The following is a 17646-nucleotide window of genomic DNA, read 5'->3' on the forward strand; positions in this document are numbered from 1 at the left end:
ACAGTTGCAGTGTCTTCTGAATAGCATTAGAGGTTCATAAATTAGTTTTACATTCACACCTATGTATTGCAGTAACATGCGTTAAAACATGTTTTAATGTGTTACTGCAAGAAACATCAGCATAATTGTCCTACTGCAGGGTGTTGCAGTGCCATTCATGGCTTTCCTTTAACCCAGATATATAATTCACAACAAATCAAAAAAAAACTGAATACAGATTTTATTTGTGACTATCATCTAATGAACAATATTTTGGCCCCAGTCGGTTACATTGTTTCCTCTTGTGTTTGTATGTCAGAAATCTTGGAAGTCCTCAGGAGCTCTGCATCGCTTGAGAGGTGGGAACTGTAGAAAAAAAAAAATGGCATTGCCATATAAACAGAGCCTGTGGGGACATATGGCATTTAGGAGACACTTCAACTTTCAATAAAGTTATCATTTAGAATTTTTCACCTTCGTGTATAAAACTAAATTATTTGTGTGTTGTCTGCAGTAATGCTTCATTTTGCTGTAGAAACAGTATGCTGCAGCCAGTTCTTCTTAGACTACCCCAAGGACATATCATAGAAATCCTAAAATTAATTTATAATGGTGTCTGCTCAAGTGCAGACAGGTACCTCCAACTACCCATGGTGGTCTTCAGGCTGGTCCCATTGCCATGTGGGGCACCTTATATCATAGGACCAATTTGTTGATGGAACCTTGACTTCTGCCCATGTCAAGAATGTATCCCATCACTGCCATAATTTTATTTTTATTTTTTATATAATCTTTATTTTATTTTATTTTTTCAGAAGAAAAACAAAGTGCTACAAAACTGTCACAAGAAATAAAAGGAAACGACAATAAAGGGGCTTTGGGTTACATACGTAAAGAAAGCCTCTGATACATACAGATATCCAGCCTCATATGATTTCATCAAATACTACCCCAATCACAAGGGGGTTTGTGAATCAGGAACCTTTGTATCCAGTCAGGGTTTTGTTTTTATGTATAGAATACAGCACTTCACATGCTGCATCCCGCATGACTCAAAGTGAGATGGTGGGAAAAGAGGGGAAGGAGGGGATGGGCATACCTAAAACTGATCACCTAGCGTGACAGCAGTAGGTGTAAGTCATTAGCTGACATAGGAATTTTAGGGATTTGAGGTGTTTTGGTCTCATCCTCCACGTACTTATGTGGTCTACTAATCTGTCTGCCCAAAGGCAGCAACAGATGCTGTCTGAGTTTTGGTAGATGTATAATGTATTCAGGTGGCCCATATAGCATAAAATGTATCACACCTGTCCTTGCACTTCACCATCCACTCCTCCGCCACCATGATAGAATTGAGTAGACGCCCCGGAACATGGGTCGACTTCCAACGTATAGGAATCAGATGCCAGGCAGCATTTAAGAGGTGTGGGGGAATTGATTTGCGATAAAGGCTTAGAGGAATGGATGGCACAAGCAGTAAGAATTCCAACAGGGAGTCCTGCAGATCTGCATCCAAAATAATTTTTATCTGTGCCCTAATATCCTGCCAGAAGGGCCACAGCCTTTTTATACCCAGTGTAGTACTTTGTCGGGTGTCTACATAACTTTGCTCTGGTGACCATTGTCACTGGGACTATAGGTGAGGACAAATCCAAAAATTTGAATTGTCACCAAAAAAGGAATAGAGTGGGATCTTCCAATAGGGATTCCTGTTACAGTAACAACTGGAGATTTACCGTTCTTTGGAGAGATTAACTCTAATTTCCTGTGGTGTCTACAGGACAAAAAGTGAAGAGAAATCTCTTGCATGGGACATAGATGGTGGGGGCTTTAGATTTTATCTCCAAGCTACCCCTATCTTTCCCCTATACCACTCTAACTAATCGATGACCATCGATGCCCTGTTTACTCCCCTAAATCTGCAGTCTCCTCTCTTCTATTTACAGGAAGCGGGGTCCTTCTTCAGATGTCCACGTCACACCTGTGTAATATAGACACTTTTTATATAAGCTGTGCAGTGGTGGGGTTCTCTCAAGATCCAGAAGAGGAATCCCAGTTGTGACATCAGCATAAGGGGTCAAATTCACAGTAAGCAATTAGCAAGTTTAAGTAATCTGAATTTATTGAAGAAAAAAAGTCTGTCCTTTTCTTAAAATAAGCAAACAGTTGGCACCATACACATGCAAATTTGATGTAACTGGAAACATAGCTGTATTATAAATTGGGCATCATCTCCAAGCAGGGTTTTTTTTTGGTGGAAAAAGGCATTAGTATTCATGCCAAGTCTGGTGAGCACTGACTTATGTCTATAGTTAAAATGTATCCCTAGGCAAACCTTTTTATTTTAGTTTTGGATAAAATGGGAAAATATTAGACCCTCTGTCAAGTTTATCTTGCTGGATTTGTCCCCATTGGGGATATTTACCCTCTAATATTTGTTCTGGTGACGACTGTCACTGTCTAAGAGGGTAATTTCTCTCAATTTGAGAAATCTCTTCAACTTTCCATTGCATCTTTGGGACAAGTATTAAGGAAAACGTCCTCAATTGTACAGCGAATGCAAAAATAAATAAATATATACCCCGACTCAATCCAAAACTGCAAAAAAAATAAAGTACATTCATACATGATGATACATGAGGACCATTATGACTCACCAGTCTTTTTGTGAATGCACCAAAGGCCGATTGTCAGCATCATCCCAAGAAAGAAGGAACAGAGAGTAACTCCAATCACTGCAACAACTCCGACTTCCTGCACTGAGTATTCTGTAAAGGCACACAAAACAGCAGAGTGTCCTTATACTTATGGCTCATCATGTCTTTGTTAAAGTGGTTGTAAACCCTTTACAACCACTTTTTACTACAGGCAAGCCTATAAATTAGGCTTACCTGTAGCTACACTGGATATTTCCTAAACCTGCATGGTTTAGGAGATATTCCTGTATTTGCATGTGCCGACGCCATCGGCACATGCGCACTTAAGAAAACTGAAGCAATGGCATGTACGTGCCAAGTCGGTCGCTGGAGCGGTGAACAAGGACCGCTGTGGGGGCTTTGATCTCAGGTAAGTAATTCATAATGAGCTAGTATGCCATGCATACTAGCTCATTATGCCTTTGTCTTGCAGGTTTTTTTTTTTGGGGGGGGGGGGGTTTAGGGTTTACAATCACTTTAAAGCTCAACTGAGTCCTTATTGTTTATTACTGTAGTGCAGTAGACTCCGCCTTCAATAGTACTCTCCGTCCCTGAGCAGCCCTTTTTTATTGCAGCAGTTTTCAGAGGGGAAATGTGGGAGCACTGGAGAGTCAGACCACTACTTTATGTGAGAGCCGGTGTCTGAATCTCCTATGTACTGCCAGCACAGGGCAATGTAACCCTTGCTACAGCACTTCGTTAAAAATACAGCATGACTATATTATAGTAGCAAAATGAATGTGTTCATTCAGGCTTTGGCAGAAAGGAAACTAGATGGAGTACAGAGCTCAGTAGTCTGTCTACTTTGGCCTCAAAATTGTAAATGCTAATCTAAAGAGTGGTGTGTACAGTAAGCATTTACAAAGCTTTCAATCAGTATCAAACATCTTTTTCAGAACCTCTATCAGGTTTTTATTGCTGTCTGCCCTCGTTGTGGAGACTCAACCTCTCTGTACTGGTAACCATTATCCCCAAGAGTGGAAGAAAATACCAAATTTTGAGTAGTCATCAGAACAGGAATAGAAGGGAAATCTATTGAGATTTACACTTATGGGCTCAGGCACCCATGTGCAAGGTTTGTGTTTAACATCCTCAAACTTACATCCTAAAGTTACTTCTAAAGTCTTCAACAAAGATAATCAAAGCTGTCCAAAAGCTGTACAAATGACTTGCAGAAGCGTGCTGTACACACAGCTCTTATACAGGCTGAGGCCCATGTAAATAAGGCCTAAAACCAGCCATATATGACCCCCCACCCTTGTCAGGAGAATATAATGGCTACACGGGAGGGAGAGAGAGAGAACACAGCCGCTATCAATAATCGCATGTAAAATCCAACAGGCTGGTTGTACTCAAGTTGACTGATCAAATTGGGTACATTCAGCCTGTCCATACATGGTTCAGCAGGAACCGGCCAAGAATCAAACACTCTACGGCCAGATTTAGAATAGCTATAGGCCATACGTTTTGCTTTATTTATGTTCTACTATACTATAAGGCCATTGCCTAAGGGAGGAATATCTGTACACTGTGTATTGATATGTTATTTTTTTACTTCAATTGTGTACTGTTTCTATTTCTTCTTTTTTTTTATTGCCTAAATTTAATTAAAAAAATATATGTACAGGCAAACAGTTTATCCATAGCTTTGGAAGTCATTTTTGTATTTTTTCTAACCCAGTAATGGTTGTAGCCCCCATGTGCATTTGGTCAAAGAAAAAGAACACTGATGTCTGCAAGCGGTGGTTTACCTCGTTTTAATTAATTTATTTTACTTCTTTTTGTTGGTTTATCCATGTTTGTGTATGTATGCATGTATGTGCAATTTTTTCTAATAAGTTATGTTAAATTAATTCTGTTGAGTATTTATGGATTTGTCCCCTTTGAGCCCACCAGATGACATCTCCAGGGAGAAGTACAGCAAGCACATTTCTATTGTATCTGTTCATGGCCACCTCAAAGAAACATGAAAGGGAGAAGATGGTAGCTGTTTGAACATAACCCATACTGACACGTGGCTCACCTCTGCCTGTAGAAAGTGGAGATCTCTTGTAACCTAAAAAGAATCACAAAAAGTCTTTTCACAATGGTTCTATTACGGGAAGCCATATTAATTATTATGGTTTGCTCACCAGGTAAGGACTGGAGAGGATTGCGGGAAGGAGTGGAGATGGTAACCAGCAATGGCTGGGTCACAGTTCGATGGAACACTGGCTTCAAGTAGGAAGGTGGAGCAATGAAGGGGGTGCAGGGCACACCAGGAATACGACACTGAACAAAGGGCGGTTAAAGGAAAGAAATACATTGGCTGCGGTACTTATACATGAGATAACATTTCTCAGCTCCAACATCTAGCAGTCATATTCTATTCATAACACATTAATAATGCTAGATAATAAAAAAAAAGGGTATAGTCATCCAGATTTTTATATTCTGGTTATGGCACCATCGCTAACTTAATCAGGATCATACACTGTATTACCAAAAGTATTGTGAAACCTGCCTTTACATGCACTTTAATGGCATCCCAGTCATAGTCCATAGGGTTTAATATTGAGTTGGCCCACCCTTTGCAGCTATAACAGCTTCAACTCTTCTGGGAAGGCTGTCCACAAGGTTTAGGAGTGTGTCTATGGGAATGTTTGACCATTCTTCTAGAAATGCATATGTGAGGTCAGGCACTGATGTGGACAAGAAGGCCTGGGTTTCGGTCTCTGCTCTAATTCATCCCAAAGGAGTTCTTTCGGGTTGAGGATAGGATTTTGTGCAGGTCAGTCAAGTTCCTGCACTCCAAACTCGCTCATCCATGTCTTTATGGTCTTTGGTTTGTACACTGGTTCAAATTATTTGGTGGAGGGGGGATTATGGTGTGGGGTTGTTTTTCAGGGGTGGGGCTTTTTGGCCCCTTAGTTCCAGTAAAGGGGACTCTTAAGGTGTCGCATATCAAGACATTTTGGACAATTTCATGCTCCCAACTTTGTAGGAACAGTTTGGGGATGGCCTCTTCCTGTTCCAACAGTGCACATACAAGGTCCATAAACACATGTATGAGCGAGTTTGGGGTGGAGCAACAGGACTGGCCTTCACAGAGTCCTGACCGCAACCCCATGAAACACCTTTGGGGTGATTTAGAGTGGAGACTGCGAGCCAGTCCTTCTCAACTACATCAGTGCCTGACCTCACAAACACGCTTCTGGAAGAATGGTCAGACGTTCCCATAGACGCAATCCTTGTGGATAGCCTTCCCAGAAGAGTTAAAGCTGCATTAGCTTTATCCTTTAATCCTACGGACTAAGACTGGGATAACATTAAAGTTCATTTGCACGTAAAGGTCGGCGTGCCAATGCTTTTGGTAATATAGTGGATCTTACCCCCACCTCTAAAGCAGTTGGAAATGTAAAGAGTAATCAAGGGGACTTTAAATGTGCTATGGCATGAATAGCATACCAATATTTCTTAAAATTGGTGTTCACTATGGTCAAACTTATATGGAATATATGTTTTTTTTAACAAAATTTATCCATGCATTTTTAATCTTTGTAACAATAAAAACTCCTTTGAATTTTATTTACTCGGTATGCTATCCTTGCTATGGAAAAAAGTCCCTTTTAGTTACTCTATTTCCATTTCCAACTGCTTTGGGGGTGGAGGTAAGATATGATACAATCAGGGCTGGATTAACATAGGGGCTATTGGAGCTGCAGCTCCAGGCCCCTTACCTTAAGATAGGCCCATTAAAAAAAATTGATCGACTTCGAGGGTCGTGGCTCGGTGACCAGGGTTCACATAGAGCCCAAATTTGCGGGTTAGGTAGCTGAAGACCTACCAATGGTCGAAATTGGGGCTCCTATCATCTATGGTCCGGGGGTGCAGGGGGTCCTTGTGCAGCCTGTCAGAAGCTACATACAGAGCGGCCAGTTTAAATACAAGCTGGCACACTCTGTTTGCAGCAGACTGAGAGGATGAGCTCACAGTGCCTCTCTCCTCACTTCTTGTCAGAGGCACTGAGCTCATTGGACAACTTAGAGCCTGCAGAGTTTGACAGGCAGCACCGCCTGTAAAACTCGCTTTTTGATTTCCATGGGGCCACTCTGCAACTGCAAGCCAAACTCGCTCGCAGTAGCAGCATAGTCCAACAATGTAAAATTACCATTCAGCAATGTTAAAAAAAACAAGGAGGCGGCAGTAGCACCTCGTGAAAGCCTGTCGGCTGCTGCTGTACCACTCGTTGAAAAGCAATACACCACAGATCACTTTTAAGAGGGCAGTAAGCATTACCGCAAATGTGAAAGAAACGTGAAACACATCATCCATTTCATACTCCCCACAAACCAGGTCACTCTCCAGCCACTTCCCATGTTCGCCACCTCCCTTCAATTTATATCACAGGTGACCATTTCCCAACCTGCAGATGATAGACCCTACTCCAAAAGATACCACTCCCAATTACTCCTCCACACCCACCGATATCCCTCCATGACCACCTCACACCCCCCTGCTGACAGACCTCTCTCCACAGCCTGTCCCCACACACCTTCTCACCTGCTGACCTGTGGAAGGGGCAATCCCGCAGTATTATTGTGTTCTGCCAGTGGAGAGCCTTCCCTGCCCACACAATACAATGATCAGTGTTGCTAACTATAGCTAGTATCGGGGTGCTATGCGCAAAACCATTGCACAGAGCAGGTAAGTATACCATGTTTGTTATTTTTTTTATTTTTTTAAAACAAATCTTTTCTTTAGAATCACTTTAAAAGAAGGACTTGGTCAACTTTAGTACTTCTGCTGTGAGCTTTGAGTATAAATTTACTCCACAGTGCCTGCAGCTACTGAGGTCAGTGGAGGCTCGTTTAAAAAAAAAAAACTTCCATCCTGATCTAATGCCTCCCACCAGCCACTGTGCTACTAGTTCGTCCCTTTTTCAGATTGACTGGCTGTCTTTAAATTCAACACTTTCTGAGGCACTGAAAAAGGAAAAGCATGAAGTCACTTAAGCCAGAACCATATGTCTGTGTACTTGCTCCAGATCATAGACCTGAAGTATTTAGGCCATTGGAATAGCATGAGAGTCAGGCAGGGGTGGTCAGCATATTTTTTCAGCACGTCTTTTTACACAAATAAACTTTATGTGACCAAGCATTTGCATATTACTGGAGATCTGGTAGCAATTATTTTGAGACAAAATTAAAAAAGAGCCACAGTAATTGACCTAGAATACTCTTGCATGGTCAATAGGTGAACGCTGCAAACGCAAACATACAAGGCACTATACCTGTGGTAGTTTGGTGACACCAGTGCTAGAGTCGCACTGAGTTCCCTGCAGACACAGCTCTACTCTACAGTGCAGGAATTGAATGGAGCTGTTGTAGAAATGGTCAAGCTGGAAACTGAAGCTCTTTCTGGGTGGGGTCTTGATGCAAGGCTTGGGTGTGACCAGTGTGAATGTCACACCAGCTGAGTATGGGCAGTCATTCACTAGAAGCGGGATATGGGATTGGTTGAATGGATTGGAAGAAGCAGAGAGAGAACACAGAGTCAAAGAGAGTCCAAGCGATGGCGGAGCAGCAGATAGAGACACCTAGAATAAATAATTGAAATAACCAAAAATACCTAGGTCAAGAAGGTGAACTGACTTAAAATAAGGTTTGTTAATTTATGTATTGTTTTCCGTTTAGGGGTAATTAAGCTAATAGGAAAGAAAAAACAAAAGGTAATACTGGTTCCCTGACCTCAGCCTGAACTTGGCTTCCAACTTTCATGCTGCATATGCCTCCGTGTTCACACTGCTTGTCAGGGCCACGAACTAGCAAATGCACAACTGCAGAGTCCTCAAGGCTACGTCCTGATACTTCCATGGACATACATGGTGACTAGGAGGGGTGAACAAAAACATATTAGAAATGCTGTAATGGAGGCCAACAATTTTGTCTCTTGTAGGCATCATCATTTTATAGTTCAGTCTCATTCATAATTTTTACATGAATTTCACGTTGCCGAGAATGAACACACCCAGTGACAGGACTGCCATTAGGGCAAGCAGAGCAATTGTACCAGGGTCTCTTCTAACTCTTCACCTTCAGTTATCTGCACTACAAAATCCAATAAACAGATCTAGTAATAGGCACAGAGCTGAGGTCCTGAGATATTTTTAGTGTCTGAAAAGGAGGAAATATCAAAAAATATGAGTGGACCCAGCATTTCACTCTCTCAAGAACACTACACTTCTTTAAATGGCAACAGGAACCTATGATCACCATGGAATTGATTCTGTTCATGTTTCATTGTTCACCTTGTACTACTAATGCTCAGCAGAAACTCCGCTACGGGCTCATTACAATACCTGAAAACTTTAAGAAATACATGAGTCTGGGATTTCAGGGAAGGGAAGGGAATAAAGCAGCATGTGTAGTGCATCACAGCAAACTATGGGCAAACATGAGAGGTGTCAATCGAATCATTTTTTCATAAATACTTTGCAGGTTTAAGGGGTGTGGTTTGATTTGTCTGCAGGTGGTTAAATTATATTAATATGGTCCTCTAAATCAGTGGTTCTCAACCTCAGTCCTCTAGTACCCCCAACAGGCCATGTTTTGGGAACTTCCCTAAGATAAAATAGCTTTTATCAATACCATGTGATTGATTTCGATTTAAAGCAGCTGTGCAAAGTAAAGGAAAACCTGAAAACATGGCCCGTTGGGGTACTTGAGGACCAAGGTTGAGAACCACTGCTCTAAATATTTAGCACTAACATGATAATACAGAAGCACAAACTTGCCAAATCCTGACAGTACATGGGCAACAAAAGGCCAATCATTACAATACATGGGCAATAAATGGGCAATTGTAATATTATACAGGTAACAAATGGGCAATCATAAAGTGTGGACAATGACAATACCATTGGCAATAACTGGCCCACAGTCTTCCTTCCCTTAAACCCTTCCCTCCCTCACCACCACCTCACTTCCTTCACTCCAGACCTCTGGTTCAGTAGTAAACCTGATTCAGACTTTCTCTTCAGTCCTGAATCAAACTTCAAACTCTGGACTGGCCTCCAAGTCATATTTATATGGTAGGAAAACGATAGCTACAATTTATGAAAAGGTCAAAGGTTCCCAACGTCCCATAGCATAATGAAGCAGATGTCTCATGCATTAAACATGTTGTATATAGATAAAAGTGATTACTTATAAAACTATTACTAAGTTTATTGTAATTCAATAACTAGTTATATATGAATACTATACCCATACTATAATGTGCATAGGTGGAAACTCTTGAGATTTCAGCCAGAGACTCCAACAAATAAAAAAAGATTACTGGCCAAGCTGGCCCCAAAACCCAGTAATCTTTTTTATTTGTTGGAGTCTCTGGCTGAAATCTCAAGAGTTTCCACCTATGCACATTATAGTATGGGTATAGTATTCATATATAACTTTAGTTATTGAATTACAATAAACTTAGTAATAGTTTTATAAGTAATCACTTTTATCTATATACAACATGTTTAATGCATGAGACATCGGCTTCATTATGCCATGGGAAGTTGTGAACCTTTGACCTTTTCATCAGTTGTAGCTATTGTTTTCCTACCATATAAATATGACTTGGAGGCCAGTCCCGAGTTTGAGATTTGATTCAGGACTGAAGAGAAAGTCTGAATCAAGTTGTGTTCTCCAAGTATCTCATTTCTAATGAGATTGTGACTCACTTGGATTGAATATGCTGTATTTATCCTGTATCATATCATCTGTAATACATCTTTAATCAAAGCTAAGTAAATTTCCTTTATTACATTCTTTGTGCGTTTTAATCCTTGCATTTACTGACCACATATCTGAAAGGGTAAATATACGAATCAACCTATGGTTAAATGTAACACAGGATTTAACCCCTTATTACATAATGGCGCTGTGAGCAGGATATTTAACCAGTTCAGTGCTGGTTTGAAGTGCAGTGATTAATCCTACTAATACTTTTGTGAATTGTAATGTTTTTTGACAATTGGGAAACTGTATTATTAGTGTGCACTGTGATGGGAGGTTTGTTGCTAGCTTTGCTATGGTGGAGTTATAATCAGTTAGTGGCAGATGTGTTTGATTTAAATTGGATAAACATATCAAAGTGGGTAGATGGTGAAATGTTTCCACTTATTGTGTGCTTAGCGGACCTCCGGCAAGCTTTAGATTTTTTGAAATATAGAACAGATGAGCCGATGACCGCGTTAGGTGGAAGAGTGGCCCTTTCGCTGGTGCTCATATAGTTGTTCTTTGAGGTTTGAAAACGATGAGCAGAAAACACCCCTTACTACACACATGCTGTAATGGCAAAGGCATGTGGCCAAGTCTCTGTACACCAGCCCTGCCAGTCAGTTTGATAGAAATTACTATCAATTTAATTAAAGCTATCTCCTATATCCCACTAGTGACAAGAATATTACTATCAATTCTGTATGTTCTGATTGGCTATGTTTGGCTGTCAATCAGTAGGTGAGAAGTACTCGGAACACTTGTCATGACCAGAAGATGTACTGGTTGAAAACCTAGTAATGGAAGAAATGACTACATTTGACTCTGCTTAGAAGGAACCTGTCATAGTGGTTGTACTTGGCACAACAGAAGGAGTGTTAGCCCCAGGGCCTCACTTTATGTGAGGTGGCAGAAGTATGCTCTATCCTACCACTAGCCTCTAGAAGATGGTCAACGGTGCTGAAGGGAGCCTCAGCTGTGATGGGTAACATGTCCTGACAGGGTCCCTTAAATATGGCGGTTGGTGGAAATTTGCTATTATAGCTGCAACAGAAACTTTCATGCTGGTTTTATTGCCTTGAGTCCCTTACTTAGAACAAGCACTCATATAGAAACTTCTGACTTTTCTCTGACTCTTATTATCCAGATACTTGGTTTGGGCCAGTGGCTTACAAAGCAGTGACATTGTTGGGTTTAAAATAACAGCCATACATCCAGCATCTTCAGAAGAAAGTCAGCAATGGTAAATTCCATACATCTCTCAGCACTGATCCACCCATCCAACCACAGTTATTCAGCTAAGATAAGTCTGTTGTTTGTTTGTTTTTATAAGGAATCCTATGATTTTGGTAGGTCATTGATGGGCAAATCATGTCCTGATAGATGAGAAGACATATGCCTGATTTACCGAGAACAGTGGGTATATGGTTATTTTACAAAGGTAATTCAAAAAGGACCCTTCTTACAGTGCTACTTACTCCACCCAAAGTGGCACTTGTGATGTGGACATTTTGACATGTAGTGGAGAATGACTCTGGAGGAACATCCTGTGGGATTTTTTTTAAGTGGAATGATCTGAGCCACGGTGGAGGCCCTAAACAGAAAACAAAAAGTTTCTTCATTTGTTCTAAATTTATTGAAATATTTCCATACAAAATTACACAACAATAGATACAAATACCGTATATACTCGAGTATAAGCCGAGATTTTCAGCCTCTTTTTTGAGGCTGAAAGTGCCCCCCTCGGCTTATACTTGAGTCATTGCCGTCTGCCTGCCCGATCAGCGTGTCGAGCAGACAGACGGCGGACATTCTACTATTCAAAAGCCGCGCCTCCGTCTGTGATAGGCGGAACACTCAATTTCCCAGCAGTCAGTGGTCCGCCTATCACGGACATCCGCTCATCCTCATACTACGGACGAGGATGAGAGGATGTCCGTGATAGGCGGAACACAGACTGCTGGGAAATTGAGTGTTCCGCCTATCACAGACGGAGGCGCGGCTTTTGAACAGAGGAATGGCCGCCGAGGCGCCGACGAAGAGAGGCAATCCTGGCATGGCTGAAGGACGGAGGCTCGGGATGGGACGACGGAGGCACGGGACGGAGGCACGGGACGACGGAGGCACGGGACGACGGAGGCACGGGACGACGGAGGCACGGGACGGAGGCACGGGACGGAGGCTCGGGACGGAGGTTCGGGACGGAGGCTCGGGACACAGGTAGGCTGGACACACAAGGCTGCACGGACACACACACAGGGATGGATGGATGGACACACACACAGGGATGGATGGATGGACACACACACAGGGATGGATGGATGGACACACACACAGGGATGGACGGACACACAGGGATGGACAGGCATGTCTCACCCTCGGCTTATACACGAGTCAATAAGTTTCCCAGTTTTTTTGGGTTAAATTGGGGGCCTCGGCTTATATTCGGGTCGGCCTATACTCGAGTATATACGGTAGATACAACGGCAATCAGAAAAACATCAGAAAAACATACTGCAATATAAAGACGTACATAGTATATGACATATAACGTATAAACACCCCACGAGAGCCCTTATCCATAAGTGGCTTGAACTAATAAAAAAAGTTATTCCGTATAGTAGATCAGTGCAAGAACCTGTCTCCAATAAAAAATAGAATGATACAACGGACTACTCAGATTGTTGGGCCCCTAAAAAGAATAGCCATATCATATCCTAATAATACTAACAAGATTGTAGTCCGTGGTTTACTAATCCCCATCTTCAACTCCTGTAAGGATGTATAAAGCCCATCACACAAAAAAGGTGGGGGAAAAAAAATATATCGTATGGGGGAAAAGACAATAACACAAAAAAAAAAAAAAAACAAGGAAGAATGTAGAAGGGGGGAAGGGAGGGGGATAATAAAAGTAAGTTTCTTAATTTGGGAGTCGCGTTATTTTTGTGTGAGAAGATGGTGGAACCACTAAGGTGGAAACATAATTCTTTGGGGCTGCTTCTCTGCTAAAGGTACAAGCTGACTTTGCCGCATTGAGGGATCAATGGACGGGCCATGTATTCTAAAATATTGGATGAGAACCTTCCTCCCTCAACCAGAACACTGAAGATGAGTTGTGGATGGGTCTTCCAGCATGACAATTACCCAAAATATACTGCCAAGGCAACAAAGGAGTGGCTAAAGAAGACGCACATTAAGGTCACAGAGTGGCCTAGTGAAAGAAAAATTCAATTGCGCAACCTGGATGAATCAATCAAACAAGTGAGCCACCGGAATACAAACTTCTGTGCCCAGACTAATGTGCCATTCACCCCTACTGAATAAAAAAAAACAATTAAGAAAATTAATAAATAAACAGTGATGAATAATTAATAATAAAAGTGTCCCTGCTACACAACTCATGAAACAAGTGAAAATATTAGGATTGAAGGTCCATATGACACACAGGTCAAATAGACCTGGAACCTAGATGAATTAATCAATTAAATAAACAAGTGAGCCACCGGAATACAAACTTCCGTGCCCAGGCTAATGTGCCATTCACCCCTACTAGATAAATAAACCAATAACCAATTATAAAAATTAATAAATAAATGGTGACAAATAATTAATAAAATTGTCCAGGCTATGTAACTCATGAAGCAAGTGGAAATATTAGAATTGAAAGTCCATATGACACACAGGTCAAATAGATTTTAAACTTCAGACAATATAAAGTAGCCAATGTTGACAAAATAGCAACAGTCTATCTTTCCACCCTCTCTTCAGACGGAGGTGCCACACATTATCCAGCAGGTAACAGCTTTACCGAGGAAGTAAAATGTGACCAATTGGCCCCTTACCAGATCCCAGATGCCAATCGGTCACATTGAAAATTTGTATATTTGGTTTGGGAGAAATGCAATTTTTAAAATGGATGTTATGCAAACCCTCCAGATTTTGATACTGAAGTTTTTCTTGAAATTGGTACACTGAGAATTTTTAAAATGTATATGGTCCCATACAAGAATAGCCAACAAACTCCTTACCTTACATAAACCACATGTGGGGATGGCTTTTTTTGACTCTCCTAAACACAATATGGCAACCCACCTCTCCAGAGTCTTGGACTGGTGTAGAAATAATAAACACAAACAGTGGATGGCCACACACTGAACAAAGTGTCCAGTAAGGGATTTTCCATCATTGTATGGCCAGCTTTTTAGACTTCATGGCGTAAAGCTCAAAACCCTAGTAGACATTAAGTCAATTGTATACCTTCCAAAAGACAGCCCGTGACTTCAGCAACTCCATCATTTTCTCTCAGCTAACCTAAAACAAGACGCAACTCACTCCATTAGAGTAATTGTGCTCCGAGTCTGGTCCCCTCTGTCACTCAGTCTCCTTAACTCCTCATATGATCACCTAAATCTTTTACGACCTCCTTGCTCAAATGGAAGAAAGATCTTGGCACTTTGTTTTCATCTGGTCAGTGAGATGATATCATATATTTCTCTCATTATTCTTCCATAGCCAATAGGTTTCAAGAATACCAGCACACCCCTTCAAACCTACCCCTAATACTGGCCTTCCTGCCCTATCCCTGCCCCTTTCCTCCTTTTCAAAACTCGCCAAATATCCCTAGACTGACTTTCTGCCTTCTCCCTTTAGAATATTCCTATCCTATTACTCTGTTGAAAACAAAAGACTGGAATAATGACACATACTACACTGAGATTACTGCTTCCAAAGGCATGCAGTATCTGTCTGTAGTCATTTGGTGTCAAGCTGCTGGGGCCAATTTACTATTTTTACTGCTTTAATTGCATTCTTACTGTGGCACAAGGCAAGTTGTTTAATAAAAATTTTTTAGTATACACCCCATCCATGTACTGCTCTGTTACACACTGTAACCATATCTGTGTCCTTGGCAAAAGCTTAAAATATAAAATTGGAAAAAAAAAATCAAATTAAAAAAGGAAATTAATTTAAACTATTAAAACGAATTAAAAGCTATTACAACTAATTAAAACTAATGAAAGGAAAGCTAATTAAAATTTCAAATAAATCCAACCTAAATAAAGAAAACTAATTAAAAATGATTCTAACTAATTAAAACGAATTAAAGAAAATAAAATGATTAAATATATATATATCTAACATAATTAAAGAAAGCTACATAAAAACAATACAACAAATTAAAATCTATTCGAACAAATTAAAATCTATTCGAACAAATTAAAATCTATTCGAACAAATTAAAATCTATTCCAACTAATTAAAACTAATTCAAGAAAAATTACATTAATTAAAAACGATTAAAACAAATAATAAATAATTTCACTATAAAAATAAAAGTAAACCTAAAAAAAAAAAAAAAACATGGTACAATGCTTGTTATTTTACAGCTACCTCAAAGTGAGATTGTATTGCAGGGGATGAAAAAGATAAAACCAGAGAGCTAAGCATAAATTGCTGAAGCTTTTCTTTCTTTCTTTTTTTTTTTTTTACTATCTTTGGCATATGAAACCACGTAGGAGGTGTGGAAAATAGTCTATTGACTGAGCCATATTCATGTACTAGTTCTGTATTTGAATAAATAGCTATATAGTTTGTTGTAACACACAGATTCATAAGCTCTATGCAACCTGTACTGCTGTATGTATAATCATTCCTATTCTCAAGGAATATTAAGAAAATTTGATTTATATTATATTATCTTTTCTAATCCCCCATTCCTAAACACTTACCTGCCTCATGACACCGATCCAGTGCTGTCTCAGCTTCAGCACTCCTGTCACTTCCTGGTCTCACTGGAGACATTTAGGATGGGTTCACACATATAAGAATTGGATGTGGATTTCTCCGCATTCAATTCACCACAGGCAAGTGTATCCGGCTCTCAATGTAGCTGGTTCACACATATCTGGGACAACTGTGGTCTGGATTGAAAAAGAGTCCAGTGCATCTTTGGGTACGGTTCAGGTGCGAATTCAGGCAAAAATTTGGACCTGAATCGCACCTGAACCGGTGTACAGGAACGCACCGGAAACCCAGGCAGGAACCCGCAGTCGCACATGTGTGAACCTGGCCTTAGGGCAGTGGGAGCCATAGGCTTCTGCTGCTGTCAAATTGTTGTGAGGGGGAAGTGGGGGTGTGGCTTATGAGGCCTGTGTGTGTCTATGGATGCACACAGCCTGGCTTGAGAGCATGCACGCACAGATGCCTCCTTAGCACCCGGCCGAACAGTGTGCTTTCTGTGCAATATCACTGCATAAAGCAGGTACGAATTACCTTTTTTTTTATTAGACTTAAGTATCACTTTAACTTAGGGTTTACATTAACTTTAAAAACAGGAAAAATAGATAATATAAAAAAGGCAGAGAATTCTGCACTGTGTACCTTGCACCATTCGTAGACAAAGGGTGATGAGAATCAGTAGCAGCATTCCGTTTGTACTTGAACAGAACTTGTACAGAGGAATCTGTAAGATAACAGAAAAGAAGTCCTTTTAAAAATGGAGGAACAGCAGTTTGAAATTAAATTTGAAATTAAAATTATAAAATATTTTATTTTAAACTAATCATTGATTTTGAAAGTACGAGAATCAGTATGTTTGCTCTAGAGTTCATCTGTCATCAGCTGATGGGTGGACAGGAGTCAATGAAATAGTCAGATAAAGTTATTCAGAAGCCATGAAATCATAGAACAGCTCGACATACAATGTACACAGAGCCTACAGACAAGCAAACAGACTATAATAAATGATTTTACCTGATGGAGCGGAGCTGTAGAACAAAGCAGTAGGTTGTCTAAATTCAATAACCAAACAGTTCACATTTCACCTTTAGATCCACTGTACAGAAATTGTGCACCTCCCATCGTCCAGACATCACCCAACTACCTGTGTCCTGTCCTTCAACCTCTTCTTCCATTTCCATCAACACAACAGCAAGCAGCCTTGCCCTGACAGAGTAGATCAGACACAACAAAACGTATACAAGCTGTCCCGGCGTATGTAAGATGATCATATGGGTGGACGACAAGTAATCCAGCTCACCTTGATGATCATTATGTGGCATAGCTAGAGTATTAGCTGGAGTAGTGTGTTCTAAGTCAGCCCCATCAAGTGGGATGAGCAAATCAATTCAGGCGAGTATATTCCTGTAACAAAATGTGCACTGAAGGAAATGTGGAGTTGGACATTGCTGATCTCATTTTGAAAATGCTGATCTGAAGTATGA

At 40.6% G+C, this 17646-nt stretch overlaps 1 protein-coding gene across 2 annotated transcripts; it reads right to left on the reverse strand.

Annotated features, from left to right (window-relative positions):
- Positions 1–203: 203 nt before the first annotated feature.
- TGFBR3L (transforming growth factor beta receptor 3 like) lies at positions 204–17447 on the reverse strand. 2 transcript variants are annotated; one of them, XM_077470053.1, is made up of 9 exons: positions 17177–17447; positions 16805–16886; positions 11890–12017; positions 8405–8545; positions 7948–8253; positions 4808–4946; positions 4699–4731; positions 2637–2747; positions 204–345 (listed from the first exon to the last, which is right to left on the reverse strand). In XM_077470053.1, the coding sequence occupies exons 2-9, from the start codon at positions 16848–16850 to the stop codon at positions 314–316; spliced, it is 936 nt and encodes a 311-aa protein (XP_077326179.1). In that variant the 5' UTR covers positions 16851–16886; positions 17177–17447; the 3' UTR covers positions 204–313. The 2 variants fall into 2 exon arrangements, with proteins under 2 accessions (XP_077326179.1, XP_077326180.1); XM_077470054.1 differs by having other exon boundaries at positions 11902–12017; positions 17177–17436.
- Between the last annotated feature and the right edge of the window lie 199 nt (positions 17448–17646).

The sequence above is a fragment of the Lithobates pipiens genome, unplaced genomic scaffold (assembly GCF_037356315.1).
Source record: "Lithobates pipiens isolate NorthernLeopardFrog02 unplaced genomic scaffold, aLitPip1_a1.2 Scaffold_8, whole genome shotgun sequence".
Taxonomy (NCBI): Eukaryota; Metazoa; Chordata; class Amphibia; order Anura; family Ranidae; genus Lithobates; species Lithobates pipiens.